Source organism: Lissotriton helveticus, chromosome 2_2, assembly GCF_964261635.1.
Source record: "Lissotriton helveticus chromosome 2_2, aLisHel1.1, whole genome shotgun sequence".
Taxonomy (NCBI): domain Eukaryota; kingdom Metazoa; phylum Chordata; class Amphibia; order Caudata; family Salamandridae; genus Lissotriton; species Lissotriton helveticus.
Window position 1 is genome coordinate 289,093,115 of NC_136060.1, and position 19,606 is coordinate 289,112,720.

At 49.0% G+C, this 19,606-nt stretch overlaps 1 protein-coding gene across 1 annotated transcript in view; it reads right to left on the minus strand.

Annotated features, from left to right (window-relative positions):
* The window catches only part of NCAPG (non-SMC condensin I complex subunit G), a 453,174-nt gene that overhangs the window by 102,447 nt on the left and 331,121 nt on the right, over positions 1–19,606 (minus strand). Inside the window, exon 18 of the mRNA XM_078678420.1 lies at positions 6,885–7,046. Coding sequence (XP_078534546.1) covers positions 6,885–7,046 — 162 coding nt within the window. The remainder of the gene's footprint in view (positions 1–6,884; positions 7,047–19,606) is intronic.

The following is a 19,606-nucleotide window of genomic DNA, read 5'->3' on the forward strand; positions in this document are numbered from 1 at the left end:
GGAGGGAGTCCACTGTATATGGCAATCTCAAAGGGATGCAACAATATGAGCACCAGTGAGTGAAAAACCAAATGTAACTGAAAGAGGCCAGTGGAGAACCTCACTTGGCAAGGTCCTCGTAGAACGGGAAGGCTGGGTGGACGGTAAGGAATCTGCGGCTAGACAACGTCTCTACCAGATACATTGTTACCGAAGATAAGTAACTCGTACAGCTGATAGAGACATCTAGCTGCAGATTCCTTAACTTAGCATAGATACCACAGTCATACCCGACGGGGAGGGGTGGGGGGGGGGGGGAAGGTTGTTAACAGGACAACAGAAAGCGCCAAGCACTTGAGCCGGCAATAGAGTGATGGACAATGGGGGAGGGTGTGGCAGAACAGCCAGCCAGCAACCTTCTAGCTCGCAAGAGGAAAAAAATAACAGGATGCAAGACATCCTAAAAATTCCACACCCAGTCCCAAAAGGGGGAACAGGGGCGAGCAGTAGCAATCTGAAGCACGCAGACGGGGGCCACCACAGAAACATGCAAAGAGCCAACAGCCACAGGGACCATAAGACTGCTCGACCAGGCAGCTTGAAGACTAAGGTGTGAACCAACACACGAAATACAGTTTTGCAGCGTGAATATTTCTGGATTCACTATTCTGTCCATTATTCCGCCATTTAGTGGTTGGGTCCGGAATTGTAGTCTTTTTTTCTCTTTTTTATCGTGGCCCAGGTGGGCGTCAACATACCACCATTTGGTGTCCTTCGTGAAGTCGACGAGCTTCCTCTGGAAGCTCCCACCTTTGGCCGCCATCTTCGGATTCTTTTTACTTTTCTTGTGTTATTCTTGTTTTTCCTTTATTTTTTAAGTCTTGTTCATTCTTAATCCCTTTCCTCCTGTCCTATCTTTCTGGCGGAGGAGGGTGGGTTTGCTAGTGAATCCAGAAAGTCTTCAAGCTGCAAAACTACACTGACAGGAAAGAAACTATACGTTTTCCAGCGTGAATCTTTCTGGACTCACTATGCTGCGCATAGACTTTGTAGTGGTTTGTCCTTATTGTGGTGGCTGGGTGGAAGCTGAGCACCGGTTACCGAATGCGTTGTACGACCTTCTGTCCCACTTGCGCTTCTTTGTTTATTTGGATATCCACACAGTAGTGCTTAGTTAATATGTGCACTGAAGACCATGTTGCTGCTTGGCAAATGTCTTGAATCAGTGTGTTAGCTAGAAATGCAATTGTAGCTCCTTTTTTTCTTTGTTGAGTGAGCATGAGCTGCTCCTTATAACTGTTGCCCAGCTTGTTTGTGGCAAAGTTGAATGGTTTGTGCAATCCATCGTGCAATGGTATTTTTGGTAACTGGTTGTCCCAAAAAACTGCTTGTGAAGGAAACAGAGTTGCTTTGTCTTTCTGCACTCCTTTGTCCTCTCTATATAGTGCACCACCACCCTTTTGGTGTCCAGTGTGAGCAGCTCCCAAGGAGGAGAGTGAGGCAAATAAGCAAGATGATCCATGACGTATACAAGATGACGCCAAGGCACAACATTGAACACCGTACAACGGCAGATAAGAGCACCAGGTGTCGCACAGAGCCCAAGGGATCTGTAGGCCCAGTTGACATGAAGCAGAGCTATATAATAGCATACAAGTACCCCACACGGAGTATGCACACCCCAACAACGGGGAACACCTCTTAGGAGAAGCCATAGTCAGAGGACCAGACACAACAATCTGTGGAACACTGCCACAGTAGGCTAACTGCCAGATCAAAACACATAATGCATCCAAAGGATGCCATGAAAGGGTATCTATCCCTGACCATGCGAAAGTAAGATCTGAGGCTTAACGCCAGCCTAAAACATATTCGGCTTGCTTCCGGGGATCCGGTGGCTCGTTCTGTCTTGCACCACCACCGTCCTGCTCCACACGACCATGCATTTATAACGCTATCCTGGTACCTAGAGACCACAAGATAGCACCACTGTTTTTACCTAGTCCTAGACCCATATTTAATTAAATGCATTTCTTACGGGTTCTGGTGCCTATTTTAAGTCACTTTCTGCACACCACTATCCCCTACTCATATTGCCCACGTGCACCCACCACATACGGCATACTCAGATCTAAAGAACTCTGCTAAAGTAGCCACCAGGCCTGTCAGACATTGAAGCGCCAGTCTAACGAGGAGCACTCTCTGATGAAGCACGACACCTAACAGGTGTGGGAGGCCATCACGATCTGAAATTCAGATCTCCCAGTGACACATACACCGGCCAGATAGCACCTATTAGTGCATCTGCCCGGTAGAGGAACTACCTACTTTGTGTGATGTATCTGATGCTAGTGGAGGAGCTCAGGAGTAGGACCTCTAAATAACTTGCTCTTCCGTCCCCCTCTTTGATTTAAGATACATCAAAGGGACACCAGGACACCCTGAATAGGGGGAATATTCTAAGGCTGCTGCAAGCAATTCCAACTCCCACTAATCTGAGCTCAACTGACCTACTCTCAATAGAATTCATTCATCCCAAAAAACCCTCAATGCCAGAGGCCACCAAGGCCACATGGAAATCAATACTAGTTGCCTAGAAAGTTTTAGCTGAACACTGCACCTTCAAAGCCTGGGGGATAGACATCGCACCGTATCTTATTCCAGCATACCCTTCACATTTCTCACCCCCATTTTGAGGCCAGCACTTAGAAAACCACAAGGGTGTCTAAATTCAGTGCTCAGAAGGGCTCTTGGCCAATCACCTCAACGGGGTCCTACTTGATGACAGATAGACAAAACAGATCTTGGGCATCACCTGCCCTAAGGAGCGGATCTCATGACTTTAGGTCAATCACTCGGAAAATATCCACCTCTGCTGGAAGGCAATGACGACCAACACAACCAATCTAGAGTTGGAGCAAACATCAACCCACTCCGCCTATGCTCGTGGAATATCAACGGCCTGTCAACAAAAATTATGGATCAGGAATTCCTGCAATACCTCAAACCTTTCGACATAATTATGTTGCAGGAAATATGGCTCCCTCTACCGCAGCACATCCAAGGTTACATGTGTTTTTCCACATCGGCCACAAATAGCGGTTTGACACCACTCTGGAGGGTTGGCAACCTACGTTTACCCTTACAGTGCTCTGTTCTTGTTAACATAAGCGGAGAGACAGTTGCTTCTCACTATAAGTGCATGCCAAGTGTTTCTGCACTTTTGTATGAGAGCGGAGTCAGGTGGGAGAAGAACCTAGTACCCACATAGCCTTCTAGTTGGATGTAGCATTTTCTGTATTTTAACAGCCTCTGGCAAGAGCCTTCTTTGCACTTAAATGGCACCAAGCTGCTAATCATGGCTGTGAGCCACCCAAACAGTAAATGCATCTCATTCTGCTTGTCCACACCACTACATGTCTTAGCTGACTGAATAGACTGTGCATCTAAACGTTGCAAGCAATTACAGAAGTTGCTTTATTAGTGGCCATCTGCTTCATATTACATTACACTCCTGCCTGTCATTTATAACTTTGAAACGCAAAGCACAGTTATTGGACCAATGGATGAATTCTACTCAGAGGGCTGAATTTTTAGAAACTCAGACAGCAAGTCTGCAAGTGGTGCATCCTGTTCTGGGCTATCTGTGTTGTGAGATTTACTGGTGTGCATGAGTTGCCTTGTTTTCCTTTTCACTCTCACCTCTGTAAAGGGACTTCACTGGAAGAACTGCAGGCTGCTCGATTTTGATTCCTTACTGGGCCATTCCACATGGGAAGGGAGTTCTCCATGGGCATCTTTTAGCTCCCATGTAGAGTGTCAAAAGAGGGTGTGTGAAAAGATTGCAAACTGCTGCAAAGACGGTTCCTGCTGTTTGTAATTGTCTTGATAGGACACTTCCTACCCAAGGTAACAAGGCACTTGAAGAACAAACCCAAAGCTCCACATTTACTGCTTACTTATTATCGTTTCCTCCACTGACATACTGTAATTTTCATTACGGTCTCTGCAGTCCTGTTAGTTAAGCTCGACCCTCACAAGCAAGGCCATAAACTCAGTCAGCTATAGATGTAATGGATTAATTAAATGTACGTGCTATCCACTGCGCATACGCGTTGAGCCCAGGCTAATGAAATAACTAAATGCGTGCCAATTTTCAACCGATCTGCTGTGTGCCCAGGTTAATGAAGTAAGCTCCAAGCAATCACTGTTCCAGCTGCACGAAACTTGCTTCATTCAAGCCTCTATGCCAACTTGTCTTAGCATGTTCTGTGTTGCCTGTGATAACCTGAAAATGCCGCTTCTCCGTCTTTCGTGCTGTCCTCCTGCTTACTGCGGCTTCACGTACAGCTGCAGGATGAGTGATCAGCCCTATTGCAAACCACACTGCAGGTGATTAGAAGTTCAGGGGCAAGAGGGACATCTACAATAGTATGCTTTGTTTTTCTAATACCCTCCTTTTGGTAGCGAGAATTGGTTTTCACACTGTCATAGAACATTACTTCTCTCTCCTTTGTGCAGAGTGACGTATAAGAGCATTTACCTTCGTCCCATAGGAATCAGCTCTTGTCCTAAGGCACTCACTCATTGTGTCCTGACACTCCTACACTAACTGAGACTTTCCTTCTCTCACCACTCAGTGAATTTTCTCACTGCTTGTTCTGTCTCATGATTTACTCCTCTTTCTGCTGAACATAAATTCATGTTTATTGACCTCCTAGATCACGATCTATTAATACTTAACCCTGGTCTCACAACAAGTGTCCACTATATCACATCATTCCCGGGAACTATTCCTCTATCAGACAGTGTCATTTTCATTCCACTCATCCCCAAACTCACATCCCCTATCTCACAGCACTAGCACCCAATCTCGTTTCCTGGCATCACACAACACTTGCTCTTTATTTCACTGTATTGTTGTTAGTCAAATGCACCTACTTGTCTTATGAATATCACACCCTGTTTCACAGCTGCTCTCATTTGCATCACACCTTTCACACTAAGTCCAATTACACTTATTCACTTCTCTCATGCTACTTAACCGGTCTAACACGCTCTCTTTGCCTTGGAGCACTCATCCTGCATCTCTCAAGAAGATCTACCAGACATACACCTGGGCTGAGACATGCTGCTAGGGGGGGCTCAGAAGTGTTGCCTGGGGGACATATCAATGCATCCGCAACCTGGGAGCACAAGGGCTCGGACATGTACCCGTGAGGTCAAATCAATGCACCTGCTTCTTACTTTAGTGTCCTGTATTATTACTAAAGCAGCTTTTAATGCTTCCATCAACTTTGCCCAAACCCGATAATCGTTGAGGCAAGAAGGCGCTATTAAAAACCAATACGATTTAGATATAATACCGCATCTGTGCAAAATTTGATCACGCTTTTAAACTCTCCCCAGACGAATTTGTAGTTCATAATTTGTTTACATTTTTAAAATCTTTTTTAAACCTGTATTGATTGTTTTATGTGTATAGTAACAGAAACTGTTTTATATGGAATTTGTTGTTCTCAGTAGAGGACTAAATCAAATCAAATTGAACTTGAACTTCCATCAACCCCTTAGAATAGATACATAACAGCTCCTTGTCGACTACCTCCCTGCATGCAACCCCAAGAGGCAAAAACATGACTTACAAAAAAAAACAGGTTATTATTAACATAGGCGAAACCTAATGCATTTACCAATGCTTATTAAAATTGACATCAACTGTCAAACTAAACTCTAACCTGAAGTCTTAAACGTCTAAACTAAATCAAAAGACTAAGGGCCCGATGTAGGTAGGACTTATTTACCGATTTTTAATTACCGAATTTTACCGATTCGGTAATTAAGAATCGGTAAATAAGAAGGGGGGGTATGTAGGAACATCCAGATGTTCCATTTACCGAATCGGTAAATATCTGTATTAACCGATTCGGTAAATACCGACCGGTAATGCTCCATTCATTCCTATGGGCTTTGAAGCCCATAGGAATGAATGGGGCAATACCGGTCGGTATTTACCGAATCGGTAAATACCGATTTTGACAAGGGTGCAGGGGGTGACACTTTGACACCCTCTAGCACCCCCAAAAAAGGTTCGGGGCCATGTGGCAGGTCTGCCTGTCATATGGCACAGGTGTGCATGCACACCTGAATCGGTATTTTAACATCAAATTGAATTTGATGCTAAAATACCGAATCGGTAAGGCTTGTGGGACTCAGAAGAGTCCCACCTACATACCAAATTTACCTAATCGGTAGAAATACCGATTCGGTATTTTACAGAATCGGTAAATTTACCAATCGGTAAATTTACCGATTCTGTAAAATATGTGTCCCTACATACCAAAGCTCAAATACCGGTCGGTAACGGCCGAAAATACCGATTTTCGGCCGTTACCGACCGACCTACATCGGGCCCTAAATCCCTAGTGTTGTGCTTTTCCATGGACTTTGGCATCGCTCATGCCACCAAATCAGCTCAAGCAGCTCTTTTCGCTCTAAAACATCTCAGACCTATCCTCAATAAATACATCTAACTTTTGTTCCATTATAGAAGTCATTGTAATCTTAAAAACAGACTACAAAAATGCTCATTGGCACCGCCTTCATTCAAATTGCGCTCTCTGGTAGGCGCGACCCAAAATTACCCTTACTCAGTAAACATGAATAACTGATGTAGGTAGCAAGCAAACATCTTCAGTAATCATGTCTGAAGTGCGATGTCAGTACATTCTGCGGGCACCCACATAAAGCTATCCTCCATTTTGCATTACATCTTGAAACTTTATAAATGGCATTTAGTAAACCCCCTTTTTAGTCTCAGATTTATAATTTGGCATACTGTATTTACTACAATTAATAGGGAAATTTATATGCACTTCAAATATATTGGTTCCGACATTACTTACCTCAAGAATTTCATCCAAGAGAGGTAGAACATCCTTTGCTTGATCTTTACTCATTTCTAAGGTGCTCAATGTCTTTGCATAAAGGCGAACATCTGGAGCACTTGGGTCCCGCAGGATTTCATTGCTGATTTTTAATGCCATGGTATCATGAACTGTAAAACTCTGAAAAAATAACATTTTCAAAAACAGTATGTTAAAATATCAAGCCCTTTATACCTACCTTCAGGATCAACTGGTCACAAAGCATATAATGCAAAACGTATATTTTCTGCCTACAACTTCTTTGCATTCATACAAAATTAGGAACCTTATGTATTAGTGTTCTATGAACAGTATCGATATGCACTGGTTTTATCTGATAAATTGGGAGTTTTATCTTTGCATTTGATTTTATACGGCAACTACCCCAAAACCGGATTAAAGTGAATGTTCTAGTGTAACTTGCACAGTAATAAGATGCAGCTCCAGTACTGCAGTATCCAGGCGATTGCTAGAGAAGGGGGCAGCTGGGGTAGAGTTTCCCATGGGAAAACTACAATGAAAAGTTCCAGGAGGAGAGAAGGGCTGACGCACAACATACTACTTGTGTAACCATATATCTGTAAGAGACATTAGTCATAGAATCCTTACTTTAGAACATCCCCAGGCGTCAGACTGGATCCGGAAAATTTTGCTTAGCAGTACCGCGTCCGTCGATGGCGTTGTATGCACCAAGATGACATAACGGAGACTACTTAGGCGCCACCCATGCGCACTGGCGTCAGTTCTGTATACGACTTTCCGCGCCAGGAACGCAGATTCATGCAATATACTGACCACTGGTACATTGAAAATCAGAGCACTGAAAGGGACGACCTTAACCCCAGTAATCAGTTCGCAGAACGGGGAGAATGGGAGGGGCGGTAAGGAATCTATCACTAAATAATGTCTCTTACAGATATATCGTTACACAAGTAGTAACTTGTGCATCTGAAAGAGACACGTTAGTGATAGAGTCCTTACCTTAGAATAGATACCCCAGCAACACTAACCCCGGTGGTGGGTCTGCGAACAAGATTACACCAGAAAGTCACGGAGAACAGAACAGCCAAAGAAGCCATCTCTCCGGACTTGACTGTCAAGGCAGTAATGCCTGGTAAACGTGTGCAGCGAGGCCCACGTAGCTGCCTGACAAATGTCCTGCAAGGGAACGCCGCATCCCAAGGCAGTAGTGGCTGCCGTTGCCCTGGTAGAATGGGCACGCAGCCCCACAGGAGGCTCCTTCTTAGCCAACGAGTAACAGGCCTTGATGCAGAGAACAACCCACCTTTTTTGGCGCACACGTAGCCAACAAAGAGCGGGTCATCTACCCGAAACTGTTGTATGCGCTTCAGATAGAACGGCAGCACACATTTTGGGTCCAGACGGTGGAGCCTCTCTTCCTCTTTAGAAGGATGCGGAGGCGGAAAGAAGGTGGTCAAAGTGATGGTCTGCCCGATGTGGAAGGGTGTGACAACCCTGGGCAGGAAAGAAGGACGGGTCCTTAAAACCACCTTGTCCGGATGAACAGAAAGGAAAGGAGGTTGGAAGAAAGAGCCTGGAGCTCACACACTCTTCTGGCAGAGGTGATAGCTACCAGGAAAGGCCGTCTTGAGAGTGAGAAGACGCAAAGGACAGTTATGAAGGGGCTCGAAGGGAACGCACATCAGAAACGTCAAGACAAGGTTCAAGTCCCATTGAGGCACGATGAACGGCACGGGAGGGAACGTGTACGTAATGCAGTTCAGAAAACAGTTAACAAACGGGGACTTAAAAAGAGAAGGCTGGGGTGCGTGGTCTCGCAGCTAATGGAGTGAGATGCGCGCCATCTCCGCTCCGGGCCGCTGCCACAGAATTTAGCAAATTATAATACGGCAGCAGCAATAAAAGTTCACCGACTAGGGAGATCTCGATACCAGAGTGGTTGGGGCAACCTCAGAAGGGTGTGAAACATTTCGGCAGTGGCGGACGGCAGAGAAACGAACCGCATGAGCAGGGCGGGCTGAGGCGAGACGGTGCGCCCGCCATTTTAACGGCCCGGAACCCGCGCAGCTGCCGCCTCGAGTGGCGTTTGAGGGCTGTGGGGACACGTCGGAGCCTCATGAAGTAAGATAGGTCATTGGCGGCAAACCTACACTGTTGGATAGTGGCCGCCCCTGCCCGGGTGCCTAGCGACACACCCTGGGAAGCAACCACCATTTTGGCCACCCGGCCTTTACGGAGCCCTGACGGAGGCCTTTGGAAGGGGCCTAGAAGAGATCGCATGCACTGCGATTGAAGCGGGGGAGCAGGAACAGCCCAGATGTCGCCCTCGTTAACGGGCCGCAGCTTCGTGGTGCCCAGGGAGACAGCAGACTACATCAGCGGGAGGGAGCGAAGCCCTTTGGGGACGCCGCCATTTTTGTCAGTGGCTCGACATCCAGAAGACTGCACCGGGGGCCTCTCGAGCTGTTGAGGTGAGGTCTTGGGAGTTACAGACAGGAGAGGAAGTCATCAGCGAGCCCATTTATCCAACAGCTGGGGGCCGGAGGAGGTGGAAAATCGCCACTGGAGAGAGGGACTAGTTGCCATCTTGCTACGTTGGGGAGCTACAGGCCTGGACAGCGCTGACTCATCACTGGCAGAGGGGCCCTGAGGCGTGGGTCCCATACAGGTACGGGGCAGGGGGCCGCTGCTACCACCGCTGGGGGGGCATCACTTGCGCTTTGAGCTGCCCGTGATTTTGTTTAACTGCCGCCCCCTTGGAGCCTAGAGCGCACCCCGGTGGCGGCGCTCCTGCCCTCTGCATCTTCACCAGCTGCGGCGCTACACGGACTAGGCCAGCCTAGTGCCGGCTACCTGAGTGCAGCCTGCCGCTCTGCCACCAGCGCTTGTGCCCTACGTGGAGGCCTCCTGCATGCTGGCAACCCCCCCTCCTGGGTCTCCCACTGAGATTTAATTGCGCACTGGCCGGCTGGCGTGGGAGGCCATTCACACTAGCAGACGGCCACTTGGTGGGCTCGAGGTGACTCCTTCCCTTAGGGAGGACTAGTGGACTGTGGCGACGAGGAGAGGTGTTGAACTGCTGCCCAGGCCCTCTGCTCATCCATTCAGCAGGGGCGACACGGGGTCTAATGCTGTACTGTACTGTCCAACCGCGCCAACTATTGCACCTCCCTCCCTGCAGAGACGTGGGCACTGTGGCCGCTCACAATTAAAGTACTGATCCTTTGGTCGGAGGGCCTGCAGACCCACATTGCCTTTTCCCTGGCCCCTGAGTGACTGCCGCATCCCGCCTTATCCCGGGGGCTAATTGATAGCTAGTAGACTCCTAGGAACACCTAGGCCCTGCATCCCCTGGAGGGTAGTGTCGCAGCTCGGCTGGTTTAGCCTCTACTCTCTTTGCGCCCCAGACGCCCTGGAAACTGGAGGCTCCTTCAGGGTACTCGGAACAGTGCTGCATTTCAACCCGGTCGTGGGTCTAGTATTCCTCAGCTACAGTCCAAGTATTGCCCCCAGGGTCCGGTAGCCGAGGGCTGGGGCAAGCCTGGAAGTCGACAGCTGCCAGTGGGTCAGTGCCTCCCCGGTGATCTACAGCGTAAGCTACCGCCAATTCATGAGCATGACCGGCTCTAAATCCGGGAAGGATCCCTCTGCAGCCCCCAAGGACGCTACGGTCATGGCCCTGTGGAACAAGCCGAGTTAGGCCCCGACACCTGAGACGACGCTGGTGGCGCGAGGACAAGCGGAGCCGGTTAGGCAATCCTTCATGGCCCTCTTCATGCAGTCCGAAATAGGATCGCTACTCACTAAAGTCCAGGCTTATGTAAAGGATCTCTTGAAGGATGTGGGGGAGTTGGGTGAACAAGTGGACGATCTTGAAAGGACCCTCAACAGCCGTACAGAAGACCAAGAACATCTATTGCAGCGGCTGGCCACCCTAGAAGATCACTGTAATAAACACAGTTGATGGACAGAATGTAGAACAATGTCATACATTCACCCCAGTACAAGGATCTGGGCCTAAATCCATCTTTTTTTTGCACTCCACACCACCCTGGGTTAGACACTGGCTATATGCAAATCAGCTCTGACCCTGTGCCTCATGGGAACAGTCCAGTCCGAACTACCAAGCCATGTCTTTCCCAGACCGGAATCAGGCATCCAAGGACCGGTTTCTGGCTTTCAGCCTTCATCAGCCTGGATAGCTTGACTCCAGTGGTGTGGAGAGCCTGGGACTCACGTCTGAGCATAACCAGCCCACTCGGGGTGAAAATTGCAAAAAACACAGTTGATGGACAGAATGTAGAACAATGTCATACATTCACCCCAGTACAAGGATCTGGGCCTAAATCCATCGTTTTTTTGCACTCCACACCACCCTGGGTTAGACACTGGCTATATGCAAATCAGCTCAGACCCTGTGCCTCATGGGAACAGTCCAGTCCGAACTACCAAGCCATGTCTTTCCCAGACCGGAATCAGGCATCCAAGGACCGGTTTCTGGCTTTCAGCCTTCATCAGCCTGGATAGCTTGACTCCAGTGGTGTGGAGAGCCTGGGACTCACGTCTGAGCATAACCAGCCCACTCGGGGTGAAAATTGCAAAAAACACAGTTGATGGACAGAATGTAGAACAATGTCATACATTCACCCCAGTACAAGGATCTGGGCCTAAATCCATCGTTTTTTTTGCACTCCACACCACCCTGGGTTTCGGAAGCTTATTTACGGTCCAGGGAAGGCATGGCTTGGCAGTTCGGGCTGGACTGTTCCCATGAGGCACAGGATCAGACTGATTTGCATATAGCCATGTCTGAACTGGGGTGGCAGAGTGGGCTAAAGAACGGTGATGGATCAAACCCAGATCTTTTGACTGGGTGTGAGTGTTTGATTGGTTCAGATGCTCCGTCCATCACCACCCCCTTTTGTACCACCCTAGAAGATCAAGCAGAAAGATTTGGAAAATAGGGGATGCCGAAACAACATACATATACGGGGAGTCCCCACTGGGGCTGAAGGAGCCGATATAATGAACTTTGTTGCTGAGCTACTTCACATTAGGGGAGATGATGATGCCTTGCCACCTGCCTTGGACCGTGCACACACAGTATCTAGACCGCCCGGAAGACCTGGTCTTATTCCCGATATCCAGACCCGGGTTCACTTTTTCACCGAAAAAGAGGCCATTCTCAAAGCGGCTAGAGACAAACCGGAGGTCCGGTTCAATGGCATGCCCATCTAGTTATTCCAGGATCTGGCCCCCACGACACTCAGACGCCGGAGGGACTTCCGATCAATAACAGATAAGCTCCGGGAGCTTAACATCCGCTATCAATGGGGGCACCCCATTGCTCTCATATTCCAATGGGAGTCCAAGAGTCGTGTACGGAGATCTTTCAGGGAAGCAGCCCAACTACTCCAAATCTCGGATACTCCCCCGGCAAGCCCTGCGCACATACCTCCAAAGGCTCGAGTCCAGCTGAAGCCGCAGTGGACCACAGTGCCTCATGCCTGACATCCATCCTCACGTGATGGCAGCAACTCATCCCAAGAAAAGCAGGACATAATCCAGCACATACGATCTCTAGAAGGAGGCCCGTCGCCCTCAGGTTCGCAAGCTTGCGCCACCAAATAACTCGCCAAAGTATGTGTTGATACGCTGGATATACATTATTTGTCTCTGGGGTGGGGGGTCTCCTGCCCACAACTTTGAAGCCGCTTTGCTCTTCCTTTTCTCGAATGTGGTGTGCTAGGGCCCGGCGGAGAGGTGGCCCGGCTGCTGTACTTCCCAGATACTCCTCCAGCGTGCCTTACACGAGAGCTTCTAAAACTCCAAGTCCCGCTGAAACTACAGTGGAATGCGGTGCGCCATGCCGGACACTCATCCTCATACGAGTGCGACAGGTCGCTCCAAGAACAACAGGATATACTACAAAATGCAAGATCCTTTGAAGGAGGATCATCGCCTCCAGACTTACAAGCGTCTGCCATCAATTGAATTGCCTCAACCTTGGTCGACATGCCGGATGCTAACCCCATACATGGGGACAGGCTCTGGACCACCAATCTGTAGCCGTCACACCCCTCTTTCCTTCACTCCGCAAGTTGCACTGGCGGACGCCTCGCCTATACTACAACAGTGGCGGTCTGGGGCTACATCCCAGTGATTCTGATTTACTACTCAGCACGATGATCGACCCCACTCCTATTCCTGCGAGAGTGACATCTCCGGGACAGCCTGTGCCAGAGTGCCTGGCTACTCCCTGGACTGGATTAGGAAATATGGGCCATTACAGTATTTGAGTGGTTTTATCCACACCTAGCCTTCCACCCTCTTTCCTTTTCTCGCCCATCCACCTGGCGGGGGTGGGGGGGGCACCAGATCACCTGGGAGAGCGCCCAGTGGATGGGAAAGCCCCACAGTTTCTTTGTTTGAGACAGCAACCCTACCCGACAATAGGTGAATAGGTCCTCCATACCTTGTTTGACTGTTATTTCCCTTAACGTGAAGGGAATCAATTCCCCCTACAAACGGCGCCAAATATGGAGGTTCCTCCTGTTGCAAAACCCCAACATAATTTTCTTGCAATAGACTCATCTCCTCAGGGCTAATGTAAAGCGCACGTCTCACCCACGTTTCCCTCACCAGTTCTGCTCATCAGCAGCTACTAAGACTGCGGGTGTAGCCATCTTTTGCTGGGTGGGAATCTCCCAGGGTGATACCAAGGTGGTTCGGGACACTGAGGGCAGACTTCTTAAAGGTGGAGGTCAGGAGAGGGCATCGCACACTCACTCTTTGCAACGTGTATGCACCAAATCAGGGTCAAGACGCCTTCCTGCATAGGATCCTACGAGAGCATGTAGTACCTGGGAGTACAGACCTCATAGTGGGGCAGAGACTTTAAATTGGTATGGGATGATGAGCTAGATCGCAGTGGGGGTGCGTTCCATGGGGTGGGTGCTATGTCGGCAGCAAAGAAAAAATCTCTTACTGCTTTAAACCTTGTAGACGCCTGGTGTTACCACTCCCCTGAGATTCGCGACTTCACCTACTACTCCCACGCGCACCGCTCCTACTCTCGCATTGACTTCCTCTTCGTGTCACATTCCCTGGTTAAGTACACCCTCTCCGCATCTACCTCCGATATATCGGTCTCCGATCATGCACACGTGGAATTACTCCTTCACAAGCGCTTCTCCCATCCCAAGCTGCCTACTAGATGGCGATTTCAGCTCCACATTCTTAGGGACCCGGTGGATAGGGAAGAACACCAACCTCCCATTTCATCCTATTTCGAAACTAGGGATCTTCCGGAAACACATCTGCATGTTTTATTGGATGCGTTTAAAGCTACGATCCGCGGTGCCCTTACGTCCATCGCTATTGCTAGGTCGCGAGAAGCTTGCTCACATGAGACCAAACTCACACGCAAAATCAAAACGCTGGAGAAATTAGATCAGGAGAGCCCTTTGGCGATACACAAAAGGCGTCTGGCTGTGCTCAGAGGACAGCTTCGGGCGCATAGAACAAACAAGGCTGAATGCGCATTACTTGCGTTGTGACAGCGCTATGACGGAGGGGACAGGGTAGGTACTGTTTTAGCATATCGCCTGAGAACTCGGGCAGCCAAAGCCCACATCGTGAAACTAAAGTTGGGGGACGGATCTTGAGCCAACACAGAATCCGACAAACTTCAAACGTTTCAAGACTACTATGCGTCTCTCTATGCTCATGATCCGACCGCCCCATATCTGATATCAACCACCTTAGACGTTTGCGCCTGGGAACCCCTGAGCGAGTATCACTCCAAGCTCTTAGAAGAACCCATCACTCTAGAGGAGCTCGCTAGTGTCTTAAAAGAACTCCCACTTGGTAAAATGCCAGGCCCCGATGGGCTCCCAGTCTTGTTTTATCGCACCTTCCTGCCGCAACTCCAAACATATATGTTACGTCTTTTCAACTCCTTCACCGACGCAGTAGGGCCTTCCCCGGACATGGCGATGGCGGAAATAGCCCTCATCCCAAAGCCTGGGAAATATCACACGCTCTGCTCTTCTTTTCGCCCCATTGTCCTATTAAATACAAATCTCAAATTATACACCAACCTTCTTGCTAAAAGACTTAGCGTGCACCTACCCAATCTCGTCAAGCCGGATCAGGTAGGCTTTATCCAACAACGCCAAGGAGCAGGCAATGTGCGCCGAGTCGCGCACGTTGTTGGAAAGGCGCGGCACTGGAAGATACTGGCCTACCTGCTCTCACTGGACGCTGAAAAGGCGTTTGATCTGGTGGACTGGGTGTTTCTCCGTGCCGTCTTACAGAAAGTAGGCCTAGGTCCGCGGATGATCGCGCACATCATGGCTCCTTACTTCTCATCCCTCGCCAGGGTGCGTGTAAATGGTCAACTCACGCAGCCCATCTCCATCCTTAGGGGTACCAGATATGGCTGCCCCCTGTCACCCATATTGTTCGCACTTGCAGTGGAGCCACTCGCTATTATGATATGCCGGTCGCCTGACATTCGTGGTATTACACTTGGGGGCATTGAACATAAGATTGACCTCTTTGCAGACGACCGACTTCTTACCCTATCTGATCCGTTACTCTCACTTCCAGAGGTGCATACCCTGCTCCAGACTTATGAGCAAGCCTCATGGCTTAAAATGAACCATACGAAATCCAGGGCCCTTAACCTCACGAACCCAGTTGATGAGATGGCGACCTTACAAGCCCTTGTTCCCTACCAATGGGCGACCAGCTCTGTAAGAGATCTTGGCCTTAATTTAACGTCAGACTTCGCTACCTGGTCCCAAGCCAATTGGCACGAATACAAGCATGGAAAGCATTGCCACTTTCCTGGTTGGGATGCCTCAATACAGTTAAAAGGACCATCCTACCGAAGATTCTTTACCTATTCCAAACTTTGCAGACGCCCATCCCAGAGCACCAGATTCAGGGGCTACAACGCGAATTGACCGCCTTCATATGGGGGGGGGGGGCATTTTTAATGCTCCTGCGTGATAAAGGTGGGCTTGCCTGTCCTAATCTGATAGAATACTATTGGGTGTCCCATCTTCGCGTTATACCAGAGTGTAAGGCATGGGAGAGCGAGAAGGTGTGGTTCCACATGGACAGGGCGGTTACTTGTCGCCCTCTCTGGGATGCATGGTTGCCTCGGGAAGCGCGTCATCGCAGCACCTACATGGCAGTTCCTACTAAAACGGTACTGGAGATCTGGGACAAAGTGGCGGTACATAGGGGCCTCACTTCCTTCCCGTCCCCGCATACCCCAATTGGTCGCAACCTGCAGTTCCCCCCTGCGTGTCGTCCACCTTATTTTGCAAACTGGACAGACAAGGATTGTGGGGCCGAGCTGGTGCCGGTTCCCAATACGTATCCCAGGTGGGGACAAATCCCTCCGGGAACCGGGGCAGAGGCGGAACCAGCGGTATCCACTGTGGCGCCCCGGGCGGAGCCGGCACTTGACACCTCTTGGCGCCGGGGCGCAGGATCCTGCGGCGCTGGAGTCGCTGGCCGCGCTGGGGCTGGATCCGCCGAAGGAGTCGACGGACCAGCAGGACCGTGGGGCCCGAAGGCGCACCGGCGGGAGCCCAAGGCCTAAACAGGTGGTCCATGGCAGCAAGGAATTCTTGCATATATGTGGGAGTCGCTGACGGACCCGGGTAAGGCGCGTAGGTCGCGGGACTCCCAGGCTCCAAAGGAGCCGCAGGGGTGGAGACCCTGTCCCCCTCATCCGCATCCAGGGACCGATGGGGGGACATTGGAGAGCAAAAACGCTTCTTCGACTTTTGTTTTACCGTTTCTTACCCGAATCTGAAGGGGAAGAGGAGTGGTGGTGACGACTCTGCGAGCGGTCACAGGAACGACCCCTGGATCTCAAAAGATGCGGGGACGAGAGCCAAACTTCCAACAACTTCCGGCGCCGCTCCCTCAGGGCCTTCGGGGCCATAGCATCAGTCCATACAGGACCGGGAGTCATGGTCGCGCTCCAGGCAGTAGAGACAGAAGTCATGAAGGTCCGCCGCCGACATATTGCGACGGCAGGTCCTGTAAGACTTAAAACCAGGCATACCTACAGCACCAGAGAAAACCAACACGAGACAAAAGTCTCAAAAAGGTAGTCAAAAAAAGGACTAGGGTACGTGCTCTGCGCTTACTGGCGTGGAAAAAGAAAGTACTTACGCCAGTGCGCATGGTTGGCGACTAAGTAGTCTCTGTGACGTCATCTCGGCGCATACGATGCCAGCAACTGACGCCGAGCCGCAGGAAGCCACCTACTGGCGCGCAGGGGTACTGCTAAGTAAAACTTTCCGGACGCATGGGGATATTCTAAGGTAAGGAATCTATCACTAATGTGTCTCTTTCAGATTCATGTGTACAAAACCCTGACTGAGGTGACGGATATAATTTGGCCTAAGGTGAAACTAATTTAATTTTTTATTTATTTTATTTTGAAAGTTTTATATAGCCCGAACAAGATCTTTGCAGATATCAGAGCGCTTTACAGAGCAGGGATACAAACAGGAGCGTGAATAACAGGCCATTAGGCAAAGCGTAGTTGCAGGTAATAAGTGGGGTGGGGTAGGTACATGAGGGAGCATAGTAAAACCGGTACATGATAAAAATGATAATAGTACAAATAAGTGGGAGCATAGACAGTCAGGTAAGTCAATAATACAAGTAATACAAATAATCAAAGGGATCGAACAGATAATACAGATCGATGCAGAGTCTTTAAAAAATCCACAGTAATAGTTCAAGTATATTTAGCCATGAGGATAGCTTTTACTTCTTTCTTAAAAAGTGTAGTGGAGGAGATGAGCCTGGTTTCAGGAGGGAGTGAGTTCCAGATCCTGGGTGCCATTCCTGAGAAGGAGCGTTTATAAGTTTTTTCCTTCCGGAATCTTCGAGGTTTCAGCAGAAGATTGTTTGTGCCTCTAGTATTTCTAGAGCCGCCAGAGATTGTCAGCTTCTGGGTGAGGTATCCGGGTGAGCTCAGGTGTATAGCCTTGTGTGTCATGCAGGCGATTTTCAGATGTATTCTGGCTTCAAATGGCAGCCAGTTCAGGGATTTCAAGTCAGGGGAAATATGCGAGTGTTTTTTCGACCCAGTGATGAGTCTCGCTGCAGCGTTTAGAGAGGCTCTTAAGGGTGCAGTAGTAGTTAGGGGGAGACCGCAGAGGGCGATGCTGCCGTATTCTATTCGAGGGATGACTAGTGCTTGTACTGCATTTTGGAAGTTTTTGGCTGGGAGGAAGGGTTTAAGTTTCCTCAGGGTATTGATTTGGTAGTTCGCTCCCTTAGTTGCCTTGCTGATATGTTGTTGCATGTTGAGATTGGTGTCTAATGTTATGCCTAAAGATTTTGCTGAGTCCACGATGGTGGGTTGGATATTGAGTGCAGTTAGGTGCTTAAGCCAAATTTGAGTGGTAGAGATCTTCGCGGGAGGTGAGATCAAAAGGAACTCTGTTTTCAGAGCATTGAGTTTGAGATGATTATCGGCAAGCCAGGATTGGGTGCTTCTGATCGTTGAGTTCAGGAGCAAAATGTCTTTGGGGGATTGTAATTTGAGATGTAGTTGGGTGTCATCGGCGTACATGTGAAAGTGTACATTGGATGCTTGTAGCAAGGTGGTGAGAGGTTCCATAACTAGGTTGAACAAAGTTGGGGATAGGGAGGATCCTTGGGGGACGCCTAACGATACAGGTATTGGCGAGGACATCAAGTTGTTGCTCTTGAATTTCTGCGACCTGTTGTGTAGAAAGGAAGTGAACCACTTGAGTACAGTCCCAGATAGACCCATTCTTGTGTTTAATAGTTCGAGTAAATTCTCATGTTTAACGGTGTCGAATGCTGAGGAGAGATCAAGAAGGATGAGGAGGCAGGTATCGTTTTGATCTAGGATTTGAAAGGCGTCGTCAATTATGTGAGTCATAGCAGTTTCTGTACTGTGTCCTGCTCGGAAGCCTGATTGATGAGGGTTGAGGAGATCAAACTGATCAATGTGTTTAGTCAATTGTAGTTGTGCGCATTTTTCTAACAGTTTGGCGAGAGTGGGAATATTGGTAATGGGACGGTAATTGTTTAGATCAGAGGGGTCGGCTGTAGGTTTCTTTAGTAAAGGCGTGACTTGTCCAACTTTGAGGGAGTCAGGGATGGTTCCTTGTTGAAGTGAGCTGTTGATAATTTTAGTCCAGAGTGGAAGGAGCAAAGGGGTGAAGTCTTTGACAGCGTTAGCAGGGAGGGGGTCCGTGAGGTGATTGGATGGTTTCAAGGTGCTGAGCAGATTGCCAATTTCTTCTTCCGAGTAGGTGCCAAAGGATGACCATGTAGCATTGTTTTTTGGTTCAGTGAGTGCTATGCAGTGTGGTTTGGAGTAAAGGCTTGCGTCAATGAGGAGATCGATCTTTATGTTGTCAGTTTTTTGGATAAAGAAAGCGGCGAAGTCTTCACAGGAGAGTGCTTCGCGCATAGTGCTGAGTGGTTGGGGTTGTTCCTTGGATTGTGTTCTGATTAGCTCAAACAGTTTTCTCGGACGGTTTTTTGCTTGGTCGAGCTGGAGGCTGAAGAAGTCTGATTTTGAACGTTTTATTTTCCTGAAATAGGCGTTTCTCTTTTTCTTCAGGGTTTTTAGGTGCAGTGCAGAGGGAGCTTATCTCCAGGTGCGCTCTGCCATTCGCATGGCTCGTCTATCCTCATTG